The 15,200-nt window shown below is 29.6% G+C and overlaps 1 protein-coding gene across 2 annotated transcripts in view; it reads left to right on the top strand.

The window, feature by feature from the left end:
• LOC119601879 (adapter molecule Crk) overlaps positions 1-15,200 on the top strand; it is an 83,138-nt gene that overhangs the window by 49,634 nt on the left and 18,304 nt on the right. For both annotated transcript variants that reach the window (XM_037953115.1, XM_037953116.1), the window contains exons 3-5: positions 4,172-4,294; positions 4,372-4,576; positions 4,634-4,762. In XM_037953115.1, coding sequence (XP_037809043.1) covers positions 4,172-4,294; positions 4,372-4,576; positions 4,634-4,762 — 457 coding nt within the window. The remainder of the gene's footprint in view (positions 1-4,171; positions 4,295-4,371; positions 4,577-4,633; positions 4,763-15,200) is intronic.

The raw sequence follows: 15,200 nt of genomic DNA, 5'->3' as shown, positions 1-15,200 counted from the left end.
ATCCCATTTCTTTATGAATAAATCTGATAAAAATTTACAAAAATAGAATATTTTTTGGTAAAATCAAAAATTTACCAAATCTCTCATTTCTAAAGTAAATTATCAATTTGAATAATAAAGCTTATATTTGTGTTGCATATCTTAAGTTGATATTTTACTCCAGCAAAGAGAGATTTGGTAAATTTTTGTTTTTAAGAAAAAAAATTGTATTTCTGTCAGTTTTTATCTGATTTCAACGTTTCATATCTTATTTTATTCATAAAAATATGGGCTAAAATAAAAAAATATTTAAAAAATATATTTTCTAATGAAGTGTGGGTCAATAATTATCGTGAATCGTATCCGATTTTTAGGGTATATTGAAGATTCTAAAAATGGTACTGTAATCTACTAGACCTACCAATTTCTCTAGGTCTCGCGATTAGTGTATTGATTTTATGTAATTTTGTCACACCGTGTAATTGTTTTAATTTTAATTGTTGGCGTAAAAAGGGACGTGGCGTCCGATTCAGATCTTATATAGTTTATAGTTCCTCCTGAAGTCAGACCTATCGGTATACCAAATTTCATGTAAAACGGTTCAGAAGTTTTCTGTGAGTCTCAAATGAAAATTTTGTATAACAATTATATAGAAAAAAGTGAGCATAAGAGGAATCGTGACGTCCAATCATGATTTTATATAGCCTATTGTTCCACTTAGAATAGAACTATTAGTGTTCTAAATTTCATGTAAATCGGTTCAGTAGTTTGGCCGCGAAAGCGTAACAAACAGACAGTCTCTTTCATATAATTATAGGATAGGATATGGGTAAGGATAGTTTTATAAAAAGTGGGCGTAGAAAACCGACTTGTTCCATAATTTGTTATTTTTAAATAGGAACTTATTTCATTTAAAAACAAGTAAGAGTGCTATATTCGGCTGTACCGAATCTTATATACCCTTCACCATAGTGTATTTAATATATATCAATTTCATAAAATTTATATTTATTTCATTTTCCCGACTAGGTATATACAGTGTCTCACATAAATATTCGAATTTATTATTTTTTATGAATTACTGTGTTATTTTATGATGCTACTTTAAAAATAATAATAGTATTTAAAATTTTTTACAGAAATTTTATTAATTTATATTATTTTTACGAAATACAAGAAAAAAGTAATAAAAACTCATTAATGGTTTCCAAGAAAATGGAAAAAACCCAAAAAGGGTCATTTCAGGTACTGCGAAAAATATTCGCATTTTTTCTAAGAACTTTTTTAGAATCCTTAAACACGTGTTTTATTGCCCATTAAATAACCCATTATGCAGGTAGTCGTTATATGGAATATACAACATTATATTTTTTGGAAATTTGCATAATTATGTTGTAAATTCTTCCTGTGTAAGCGTTTAAAAAGTTCAAAGAAAAAGAGTTGATCTATTCAAATTAAAAAATTTATTTATATCTGTATAATCAAGGCCGATCAATTAAATACACATAGGAAATGTTTGATAGATTCCCATCGACAATATATTTTGTCATTACACGCATGGAACAAAGAATTCCATCGAGTATTTACCATTATCAAGTCGTCCAAAACTGCTGTCAATACAGGACGACAGAGAAATACTGAGGAAATACCGAAGGAACCTTCATCTATCAGCTCCAAAAATTAACAACGAACTAAGGACAGTCCTGTGAATAAAAATTAGTGTCGAAATTGTGCGCAAAGTACTAGGGAGCAATAATTTGCATGGTCAAGTACCAAGGTGGAAACCGCTCATATCGAAGTTAATCGATGTTAAGTGTCTTCACTCCGCAAATAGACTCATAAGTAAGAATATTGGATTCTGGAAGGAGGTTATCTTCGATGATTGGAACAAATATAATATTTTTGGCTCAGATGGTCGTCAGATGATATGGCGAAAGCTTGGAGATGCCTTAGAATTATCTTACTTAAAACCAACTGTGAAGGACTCAAGTTGCTCTGCCATATTTTGGGGTTCTGTGTCCGTCCACGGTGTTGGACCGCTAAAATTTATTATTGTAATTATAGACTAGAAGGTCCACTTGTCAATTTTAGAGCAGAATTTGCATGCTAGTACCACCAAAATGGGGCTACAACCCATTCAATTTATTTTTCAACACAAAAACGATCCAAAATACACGACCTGGTACGTGAAAATGTTGATCATTTACAACACTAAGTATCTTCTTTCACCATATTTTCAATGGAGTTAATGTCTGGACTTAAACTCCATTGAAAATTTGTGGTTATATTAAGAAGAACAACTTTTAAATCACTCATTATCCTCTAAAACCACCATACGGTTGCTTTGAATTAAGAGTGGGATATAATAACGCCAGAACTATTCCATAAATTGGTAGAAACGGTCCCACGAAGCTTGAAAGTTGTTATTAAAAACAAAGGCTACTATACAAAACATTAATTTCATTTTAATTATTTGTTTTTACTTCATAATGCTAATCTAAATATGATTTATACAAAAAATTCGAATACTTTTGTGAAGCTATTTTTTGCACTTTTTTTTTAAAGTTAAATTAGTTTAAGTAAATTATTTTTTTTTTTAATTTTTAAAATGTGGTATAAAATTTAAGGACTGTCTGGACAACATAAAAAATTTATTTATTTTTTCCAAAAAATCTATTATAAAATGATGTCTGTTTTCATAATACATTAAATTCGAATACATTAAAATCGAATACTTATGAGAGACACTGTATATCATTATTATAGCAATAGCAAAACAAAATGAACAACAACAACGCTAAACGAAATAACCACACAAAAACAAAATACACAACGCAATAAAACCAACAGACATCCAAACATACGAAACTGAATACACCAAGAAACAAAAACAATATACACAAGGCAATGAAACACACAGCCATCCAAACATATGAAACGAAATACTCAAATAAGCAGTGTAGTTGTTGTTGCTTATATCAAAGCATGGAAAAAATTGTCTTTTTTATGAAATTTTCACAGGTTGTCTCGGATTTTTGCTTATATCTCCGTTGTTTATGAACGGATTTTGCTGATTTTAAATAGGAAGCTTTTCGAAAGCATGTCTGATAGAATAATTGAAGATTTGGATCCCGAAGATATCTGGGGTCTTCAGAAAACTGATTTCAACAGACAGACAGACGGACAGACAGACGGACATGGCTTAATCGACTCCGCTATCTATAAGGATCCAGAATATATATACTTTATAGGGTCGGAAAATTATATTATAGAAATTACAAACGGAATGACAAACTTATATATACCCTTCTCACGAAGGTGAAGGGTATAAAAATACGGTTTCAAATAAAGTGTGGGTCAAAAATGATCTTGAATTGTAAAAAATTGGAAAAAGATGGTTTTTGAATGTGAATCTTAAATAGAAGCTATAGTAAATTTTGGATTGATCCATTAATACGATTTGCATTGATGTTAGAAAATAGGAAACTTCTCGAAAGCAAGTCTAATAGAATTGTTGAAGATTTGGATTTCACAGATATCTGGTTAAAATTGATTTCAAAATACAGACAGACAATAAAGTATATATATTCTGGATCTTTATAAATAGCTGAGTCGATTATGCCATGTCCGACTTTCTGTATGTAAGTATATTTTTTGAAAACACCAGATAACTTCGGGAACTACATTTTCAGTAATTCTATCAGACATGCAAAACAACTACGTACAGTATCTTTGTTTATGCTTACGTTGTGTTTGTTTTTTTCTTATTTGCCAACATTACTGTAGAGATTGTATATAAATAATTTATAATTATAAGAAAAACCACAATTAATGAAAGAAAATAAATTAAAATTTTATGAAATTCAATTCATAAAAATATAAAAAAAACTATTTTTTTAATATTTTTTATTAACTGTTTTCTAAAACGCACTATGGTTAAGGGTATATACGATTCGGCACAGCTGAAAATAGAACTCTTACTTGGCTTTATTCGATTAATACATTTTAAATAAATATTCTTCTAAATTACAATTATCTAATAACAATAGCAATTTCAAACGTAATAATATTGTTAATAAAAAAGTTGAATAGAAATTAAAATTTTCATATTTCGACAATCATTACTAATGTACTAATTATTTAATGTCACAAAGAACATACAAACTTATATTTATTACATTTTATATTTTAGCTGGTATTTTGGACCTATGTCGCGTCAAGATGCTACTGAAGTGTTAATGAATGAACGTGAGCGAGGAGTATTCTTAGTACGTGATAGTAATTCAATAGTAGGCGATTATGTTTTATGCGTAAGGTAAATCAGTCTCTTTCATACAATTACCTTTCATTAACTAAATTACTTTTATGCATTTTTACATTCATATCATACAGGGAGGACACCAAAGTTAGTAATTATATTATAAATAAAATACAGCAAAATGACCAAATAGTTTATCGCATTGGAGATCAATCATTTGAAAACTTACCAAAACTTTTAACATTCTACACATTACACTATTTGGATACAACACCATTACGCAAGCCAGCTCAAAAAAAAATAGAACGAGTTGTGGGGAAGTTTGATTTTGACGGCAGTGTAAGTTTGTACATGCGTTTTAGAAAATAAAAAAAATTGCCTAATTATTCCCAACAGGATCAGGATGACTTACCATTCCGGCGGGGCGAAATATTAACCATTGTCAGAAAGGATGAAGACCAATGGTGGACGGCAAAAAATTCAATAGGGCAAATTGGACAAATTCCCGTACCTTACGTGCAAAAGGTAATTTATAAATATGTAAATATTTTACCAAAAATTATATCCAAATTATTATGGATGTAAGCTATACTGTGATGTTTCATAAAAAACAGCCACCAGCACGTTCAAAGTATATCTCAGGGTTCAATATATTCATTTACGAACACTTAAATTGATACATTCATAATAAATATATGTATGTACATGAATAAAATTAGCAATTTTTGTTTTTTTATGTTCACATTCGGAAAAGAGAAGCTATTTTTTTCTTTTATTTTAAGCACACAGAACTGAAAACATTTATACATATATTTCATTTTAGCACATACATATTTGTAAAGTGAATGATAAAAAAGAGTGCAAAATAAGACTATGTTCATACATTTGAGTATCACTTTTGTGTATGAAAATAAAACACAAAACAATACATACAAGAATGAATAAAGCATAAAATAGAGCCAGTTTAAAAAAAATATCTACAATTTTATAGAAAATGTTTAAATTGAAATCGCTCCAAAAGGGGCGATTACGAATGGCGACACGTAAATTATTGAAAAAATAGTGGTAATACAGATTAATATAAACATTCAGTAAGTTTTCCAACTCAATTCTTAGTAGGAGAGTTTTTAAGTGAAGAGAAACTTTGAACGTGCTAGTGGCTCTATATTATGCAACATAGCTGTATATTGCCGGCAAAAAATAGAAACGAGAATATTTTTATTTTTATTTTTTCATAATCTACATGTCTGAATTTGATGATTAATATCTCAAAGCTATTTATGTGTACATTATAAAAATTTTGAATTTAGCTAAAATAGGGATTGGACAAAATAAAAGAAAGAAATTATTATCATGCCTTGGGTACGTAACGTAATAAGTTTTGAAATGCTTTTCATTTATTTTGAAAATATGTATTTCTGAAAATTTAAATAGGTTTTTTGATTTGATTTTTCACATTAAAGTTAATTTTATCAACATTTTACAGAGTACATGAAATACGACAGCTCACAGGTCTCACTTTTAAAATTTATTTTTACATATGGGTCATTTCGTGACAAGCGACCCAACTTTAAAAATCGATATCTTTCGATTGATGAAATTTGCACATTTTAGTCATACATGGTTTTATTCAAATGAGTGTAACTTTTCACCTATTGGTTCTAGCAAAAATTGTCCAAAGGAGTTCAGATATCGATTTCATTGTTTCGAAAAAAATTTAAATTAAAAAAAAAATTATTTTTTTTGCTCAAAAGTAACTTAGACAATTTCCTTTATAGGATCCCACTCGCATCCCATAATGGGCGAGTGGGATATCTATTAAAAAAATTTTTTAACTTAAAAAAATATATGGTTGGGGAAATTGTCAATAATATTGTTATTTGTTCTTTGATATAAATCTTTTATACCTCATTGGATAGACAATTTTCTCTAGAAGATAAGATTTGCTCGAAATCAAAATCAAAAAAAAGCCTATTATTTACCCAATTTCACACTTTTCAATCGATTTCCTGCAAGGGTTCCCCTTATTCGATTTGACTAAAATTTAACACCAGTAGTTTTATACACTAAAGAACATAAGACCCATCTGAGCAAAACCGATATCTTTGGACACCTCTAATGTACATGAACATACAATAAATCAAAACTGGTGAAAGTATGGAAACTATCTATTAAAATTTTTTTGGAAGCATCGATAGATAATGTAAGAAGTTTAATTATAATGCTCGACTTTTTGTTTTCTATTCCGACTTCATATAACATTATACTTAATAAAAAATAAAAATGAAATTCCGTTTTAATGTACAGTTGACGAATTTTAAAATACAAACATGTTTGTGCATGCTTTTAATAAAAGAATCAAAATTTATTTAGATAATGTGAATATTTGTCGTAGAGTTTTCTTACAAAAGTACTTAAAATGGGCACAAAATGACCAAGCACAAAATATCAAAAAATATGCAGAGTATTTGTAAAATATCTAAAAGAAATTTATAAGATTCGGTTAATTGTCTGATAAAGTTACAAAAACAATTCTTTTCAGATATTGTGAAGATTTATAGAATATAATTCGTAAGCCATTTCATATTTTACTTCAGAAAATGTGCAGATTATTCCCCTTTATGTCTAAAGAACAAATTGTCCTCCGCCAACGTGCAGAGTAGTATCATAGTTGTCATAACACTGAAATTTCTTTAAGACAATGTGCAGACGAGTCTAATGTTAATCGTTTAATAGCTCAGAAAATATGCAAAGAACTCTAACAAAAAGTTCTCGATTATTCTGTAAAATGTGTAAGAGCGGGTTTTTAAGTTGGCAATTAAATGCCAATTAATAATCAGATTAGTTAATCTAAAAATAAATTTAATCCAATGTTAATCCCCTCTGATGTTTTTGAGTACAAATTAAAAATTCGCAGCGTTGCCATACAAAATAACACAAAACGTCAATGTTTTCTGATAGGATAACGTTAACAGGTGCCGGAACGGCTCTGAAGTTTCTAAGTGTATTTACAAGGGGGAAAATCGATTTTTTTTTAGTTTTTGCTAAAAAATTGCCACATAATAATACATTTTGCACTTTATTGTGAAGGAATCGCAATGTACACATAATAAGCATTTCGGAAAGATATCAAACACAAATATTGGTTGAAAAATTTACAAGTTATTGCTAATTCCCCAGACCATTAACGTGTCTCACAACACATGAATTCGAAATGTGACAAAAAAATTAACATTTTTTTAACATATATTTTAAAAACATTTTGTTACTTAAAATATATCTATAATAACTAGAATATTAGCTGTTGATTTTATACGATAACGCAAACTTTTTCTCAGCTATGGTTAAAAAAGTTTGATTTTTTCAACGGCTGTTTCAAATCTCCTATTTCAGTTTTTTGAAACTTTGTTAAACAAATTTCAGAATTTATAGGTGATCTCATGGGGATTTATGGACAATAGGTAAGGGAATAAAACGGTGAAAAATTATATCAATAAGTCTTACAGGTACAGTTAGTACCTGTGATTTGAACTCGCGGATTTCGGGAAATTCTTTACTGTTGTATATTTTAAATAAAGTATTTTCAGAGAATTATAGATCAGATAATATAAGATATATATTCCAAGTTTTATTTAAATTGGACATTCTTAACCCATAAAATGTGGAGTTCAAAGGTCAAATTTGCAATATTCGGGAATTCTCAGTGCACCATGTCGAAATATTATTTATTTGATGGCCATATTTACCAAAAATTACTGGAATTCATCATATAAAGTCCTATATATAAAATAAAGTGAAAAAAGGGTAAATTAACCCTTTAAGGCACTTGGAAACAATTTTAAACCAAAGTTCAAAGATTCGAAAAAGCACTATCCATATGAAAAAGGTCGACATAATTAAACACATAGCAGAAATATAACAAAAACTTATATATTAGATATAAATATTATATTTAACCCTTTTTGAATATGGAGTAAACTTGAAGTGTACATTCTTAAAAGAAAAATGTTGTTTCTAAAAATGATAACTTATGTAATCCATTCTTTCAGTCGATTTTCGACATAATATGTTAAAAACACATATTATGTCGAGGGTTAATTCATAAGCTTTTGTACCTAATAATTCATAAGCTTTTATACCTAAGGAGAACAAAGCTGAATTAAGCGGCTCCATTACTTGAAAACAAATCCAAAAGTTTGATGCGAAAGACATTATTTGAATGTGAGAAAATACGTAACTCTATAGGTAAGTAGTTCCAGCAACGAGCAATACGAACTAAGAAAGATCTTTCATAGAAGGAATTATTAATTTTGGGTACCAAAATCTGCGGATTCCTAGTCAATCTACTAAAAGTAAACTTATTAAACAACGGTAATGGACTACCAGATTTCATTATCTTATGAAAAGTAATCATACACCGTAGTTTAATGAAATCAGAAAAGTTACATTTTAAAAAGTTATTTACATATAGGGAAATGTGATCCCTTCGACCAACATTGTATACAAAACGAACAATAGTATTAACTATACGATTGATTTTAGATAAATCAATGGAACTAATTTAGTTTAATTTAGTTTAGTTTAAAAAAAGTTCACGATCGGCCCATATTTGGTCCTAGCTCCTATATAAGGTCCCAGATATCACTTAAGTTCACATTACCCGTTACCAAACAATGATATCCATGCAAAATTTGACACAGACATTACTTTTGTATACAAAATGTTGTTTTAATTTTTTCCACGATCGGTTCAAAATATGGGTCCGATCGGATATATCTAATATCACTTATTAAAAATTAGCTACATATATACTTAGAAACAAATTTTGACAGAAATATAGCTTTTATTTACAGAAATATTACTGTAAAAACACTTTAACCGTATATGATTAATTGTAATTAATTATAATGCTGCGAAAAAAAACTTGCAATTGTAACAGATTTAAAATATTTAAATCTTAGCTTTTTCTATTAGAAAAGATGTGAAACCCTTTTTCCACAAATATTTGATTACCTAAAATGTTATTATTATAAAAGTAGCTGGTGGAGGGTATTTAAAATTCGGCTGATCACTCTAACTTGTTTTATTACTGTTATTCCTCTAATTACATATATAGAGCATTATTGAAATGGATAGTGTTTTTACGATTTTTTTTAACTTCGGGGTTAAATTTGTCCCATGTATTTTAAAGGGTTAATTTTACTTTTATAGCTGTTTTAAACATAAGACTTTTTATTAAAAATTCCAGTCATATTTATTAAACATGGCCAACAAATAAATAATATTTCGACATTGAGAGTTCCCGAATATAAAAAATTTGACCTTTGAACTCCACATTTTATGGGTTAAGAATGTCTGATTTTAATATAGCTTTGAATATATATCTTATATTATCTGATCTATAATACTCTGAAAATACTTTGTTTAAAATATACAACAATAAAGAATTAATACGTATACTCTAAATCCACGTATACTCCATAAATCCCCATGAGATCACCTAAAATTTTGAAATTTGTTTAACAAAGTTTCAAAAAACTGAAATTGGAGATTTGAAACAGCCGTTGAAAAAATCAAACTTTTTGACCATAGCTAAGAACAAGTTCGCGTTATCATATGCAACAACAAATGAGAAATAAAGGTTAATAAATCAAGGATAAACTTATACATGCATAAATTTTTATACTCTTCACTTTCGTGAGAAGGGTATATACATATAAGTTTATCATTCCGTTTGTAATTTCCAAAATATATTTTTCCGACGTTATAAAGTATATGTACAGTGAATCAATTAAGTAATTTGCCTATGTAAAATTTTATAAATTTTAAGAAAAAACTTTATCTGAACAATTATTTTTAGCAAAATAAAGCAATTTGTTTGTTGTACTTTTTAAAAAATATCTTATATTTTAATTTTCTACCATAAAAAGTAAAATCGTGATATTAATTAACAAGATTTTTGATAAAATGTGAACGTATTGTTAATTTTTAAGGTCAATAAAGTATTTTGCTTTTTTAGGTTTTTTGTTCATTTTTTAATATTGCTGCATTATTTTATAAAATTTAATATTTTTATTACTCCTATGTATTAGAATAACATTTTTTAGATATTTTAGTAGTGGAACGACCAAGTTTGGACATTTCTTAACCGATTTATTATCCTATATACCTATAAGAATTTTTCAATATTTTACTTAACATGAAATCTATCGTTTCTTTGATTTAATTTCGAAAATAATAAGTAATTTTGAATTGGATACATGATATATTAGGAAATCAATGGATTTGGACCTAGAAAAAAATGTTAGTGGGCTATAAATCTATAGATTATAACAAAAATAATCTGGGTTTTTGGTCATTTTGTATTGATAGACAAAAACTACATTACGGAAACCCCATCTATTTGGGGGAGTACTGTGTGAATTTCATTTAGAATTGTATAATATTGATTCTTATTCAATAAAGCTAACACTAAGTACCATCCTAGCCACTCTAAGTATGGGGATATCACCGTATACCACTATAGAACTATTACATGCTAGAATCTTGATATTCTACCTCATATTTTGAATGCATTATTTTATGAATAAAATACAGTAGGCGTAGTTGGATTTGGATAGTTATTCTTGATTTGGGTTCTAACTATATATAAGTGTATGTATTAGCTGAAAAATATTGCTTTTGTGGATCTTAGGTGATGAGAACCGCCTCTATTTGTAAATATCTAAATTAAGTATTTTTCCCGTACCACACGATAGTTCACTTTATATTGTTTCCAAGCAACCTAAGGTCTGTTTAGAGGTCTAAATTTAAACATAGTGTTCTTTTAAGTTCGTATATGGACTTTGGAGAAGAAAAATTAGGACTTCAATGGTTTTTGCTTTCGCTCCCCTTTGGCAGTTAAAGATTTTGAAAGACAACTCAGTGCGTTTTTTTAATAATTCTTTGTGTTATTTCATCAATTTCTATATTTTATATTTTTTAATGATTGATTAAACATCTCATAATTGAATTTCATTGATTTACACTTGTTCTAAAAATCTAAACTAATATTTTATATTGGAATTGCCTCATTATTTCCCTTTAAACATTTTTGACGCAAATAACTACACAGTTTCACACAATGAGGATATGATTTTTGAAAATTACAATTGAAAAATACTTAACACGTGTCCTTTTAACAATAAAACAATAAATTCCAAAAAGCAATTAAAAAATAATTTGAAAAACCCAACGAAATAAACCGGAATTTTCAATATGCAAAATACTTTATTGACGTGCAAATTCTGATGAAAAATATAAAAATGTTATTTCATCAATTTCTATATTTTATATTTTTTAATGATTGATTAAACATCTCATAATTGAATTTCATTGATTTACACTTGTTCTAAAAATCTAAACTAATTTTTTATATTGGAATTGCCTCATTATTTCCCTTTAAACATTTTTGACGCAAATAACTACACAGTTTCACACAATGAGGATATGATTTTTGAAAATTACAATTGAAAAATACTTAACACGTGTCCTTTTAACAATAAAACAATAAATTCCAAAAAGCAATTAAATTGACGTGCAAATTCTGATGAAAAATAATAAAATGCAACAACAAATGCACCAAAATTTTTATTTTAATATTTTTTTCTTGGTTTTCCCATTCTACATAATCTCTATTTTCAATTGGAAAACATAAATTTACTTTTTACCTGTTTTTTTTTTTTTTTTGAATTTTATTTATGAACAAAAAACAAAATTCTCTTAAAAAAAGGTAGACAAAAAACTTAGTTGATTCACTGTATATATTCTGAATACTTATAGATAGCGGAGTCGATTAAGTCATGTCCGTCTGTCTATGTGTTTGTTGAAATCAGTTTTCTAAAGACCTCATATATCTTCGGGATCAAAATCTTTAATAATTCTGTCAGACATGCTTTAGAAAAGTTTCTTATTTAAAATCAGCAAAATTCGTACATTAATAACGGAGATTGTATAAGCAAAAATCCAAGACAACCTCTGAAAATTTAATTTCAAGACAATTTTTTGCATGCTTTGATAAATAAGCAACAACAACACTGATTATTGGAAAAAGATTTACGTTTAGATGTATGTTGGTTTCATTGCGTTGTGTATTTTGTTTGGTATGTTTGTATGCTCTTCGTATCATTGCGTTGTGTATTTTGTTTTATTATGTGTTTATATCGTGCATATATTTTGCCTATGGTTAAACGACATATGTTAATGTCGTTAGCGGACGAGACAAGGACTCACAAACATACGACATAGGACAACACAAGTCTAAAACCGCACGGACCAAAATTTGACGGTTGCCTATTAACAAATTAACCTTTAAGGTCGGATACAAGTTAATGGAATGGACCGGTGAGGGAATAGATTTCGCTCTTGACTGCTCTGAAGACTGGGGTTTCGGTTTCACTCGTTTCTTCCCAGCAAAAAAAGAACTTCCAAAGAAGCGAAAAAGAAGTAGAATTTACTTTATGAAAGTACTGAAAAAGACCTGAAGAAGTGATGATTTTAACACAGACTTGTCATAGGAGGGATGTCCTTTTTATTTAATTCCAAATTCACTACTTCTGAAGTCCTTCTGAAGAAGTAATTTTAATGCTCTTTTTCTGGAAGTTATTCGGAAGTGAAATTGTAGTATTATAGAATACAACTAATTTGACTTAAATAATATTAGCATTAATTTGGGTAATTAACACATTTAATACAAAAGCCCAAATATAAAATTTGTTATCCCATAAAAATGTAACAAAAAATATATCTTTAACATTGAAAAAAAAAGGATTATTTTCGCTTCTTCGGAAGTCTTTAAACATTACTTCCTCAGAAGGTAAACAAATTCTATTAGTGCTACTTTTGAAGTGGTGATAAATGTTATTATTTTGGAAGTACTTCGTTTTATTTTTGCTGGGTTCGTTTGAGGTTTTCCTGGTGAGTGCAAAAGAGAGTGGTGATTGTAGTTGCATTTCACCAACAACTTGCACTCATTAGCCAGGTGTTTACTAAGTCTCTGTTCGTAAGGCAACTTTCTAAAACTAGCGCATCTATATAGCGGGTGTCTTCCTTTACACTGTTTATACACATTCGAGCCCGACGATTCCACATTTGATGCCTTTGCGGTTGTAGGAACTGCTGACGGTCTTGGATCTTTACATTCGGTAGGATTCTCTATCGAAGCGACCTTTAAGGTAAGCGACTCAGGTGCCAAAGCATGTACCAAAGATCCCTGCATGTACCAAAGATCCCTGTTTCTCTACCTCCATTACTTCCTTTTTTTTAAGAGCGCAAACTCTATCGTACTGGTTAAAGCGTCCATGGTAACAATTTTACAAAAATTTCAGCGACGCGATCGTGTTCATCACTTCCCGCATAAGTTTTAACAACTCCACCTAATTTTCAGGAAGTCGGAGACATTTGTTCATCTTTTATAACTACTAAGACATCTACAGATAAGTCTCGTTCAGGGAGAATATACAAATATTTTCCCTTCCAAGGTCGACAGAAGTGATGGGATAGCGCTTTAACTTTCATATATCTATTTATGAGACTGATTGGGGATTCACATATAGAAGTCTACGGTGGAGCTAGTATTGGTGATCCTACCAAAAAATGTGCAGGAGTAAGAGCTACTGGCTCATTCGGATCATCACTCATTGGACACAACGGTCTCGTATTAAGACAACCTCAATTTTTGCGAAAACCGTCGATAGTTCCTCAAAGGTATATTTCACAGATTTGGCTTCTTTACGAAAATAAAGGTTGAAACTTCGAACTCCAATAGGCCTCCCATGAAGAGCGCCCACTAAAATAAATCGCCATGTTAGTCCGTTAATACCGAAATTGGTACAGATCCGAGCGCGACTTTCTGACAAAAATGTTCTAAAATCCCTTTCCAGTTCATGTGAAGCTCCCACAAAGTTCGTTCCGTTGTCGGACAACATAGTAGTGGAACAACCTCGTCTCGATATAAATCAATTAAAAGCAGCCAAGAATCTATCAGTTGATAAATCTGAAGTGACCAAATGAATGGCCTTAGTCGCAAAACAAACAAAAATACAAACGTTTAAATACAAACGCCTTTTAAGTTCGACGCGATCTACTATCGAAGTTTCTTAGTCAAAAGGCCCAGAAAAGTCAACTCCAGTTGTTGTAAATGGTTGGCCTATCTGAGTTCGTTCGGGGGGTAATGCTGCCATTATTTGTGTACAGGTGCGCTTAAGGTCAAGAATACACTGTTTGCACCGATTAATAATAGCTCGAACAAGTGTTTTTAGTCGAAGTACCCAATATTCGATCCTTAAGATCCTGAGCATTAACTTATAGAAATCATATGTACAGTGACTGTCATTAATATTCGGTTTTTATACCGTCCACCAGCATCAGTGGTGATAGAGGGTATATATAACTTTGTCATTCCGTGTGTAACTCCAAGAAATATTTATCTGAGACCCAACAAAGTATATATATTCGATGTGTTCGATTTAGGTATGTCCGTCTGTCTGTCTGTCTGTCTGTGTAAAACACGCTCACGTTAAAACTAAGATAAGGGAATCAACCAAATTCGCCGGAAATATTTGTTATTATCCTAAGTAGTTTTGTATTGAAAATCTGCAAAATCGCTTCACGACGTAAAAAGTTATGAGTAAAAACTTCAGACTACCTCGAAGAAAATTACATTTTTTTCTCAATTCTTAAGTATTTTTCTCAGAAACTACCAAAGATATTTCGATGAATTTTGCCACACGTTATTTTTTTTTCTGCCAGTGATCATGTTAAAAATCATAACAATTGATCAAATATTTCCCATAGCTCCCATACAAAGGTATATATTCCCGGAAAGTAGATTATCGTTAATAACTCCCAAATATAATGTGAATAGAAATCATACTACCAACGTAGATCTCAGTCGGTTCATAATTGATCATAGCTTTGGTCATCA

This window comes from Lucilia sericata, unplaced genomic scaffold (assembly GCF_015586225.1).
Source record: "Lucilia sericata isolate MDLA Ls3-8-SP2 unplaced genomic scaffold, ASM1558622v1 Contig000196F_arrow, whole genome shotgun sequence".
NCBI lineage: Eukaryota > Metazoa > Arthropoda > Insecta > Diptera > Calliphoridae > Lucilia > Lucilia sericata.
The sequence above is the reverse complement of the archived record's forward strand: the minus strand, read 5'-3'. Positions and strand labels throughout refer to the sequence as shown.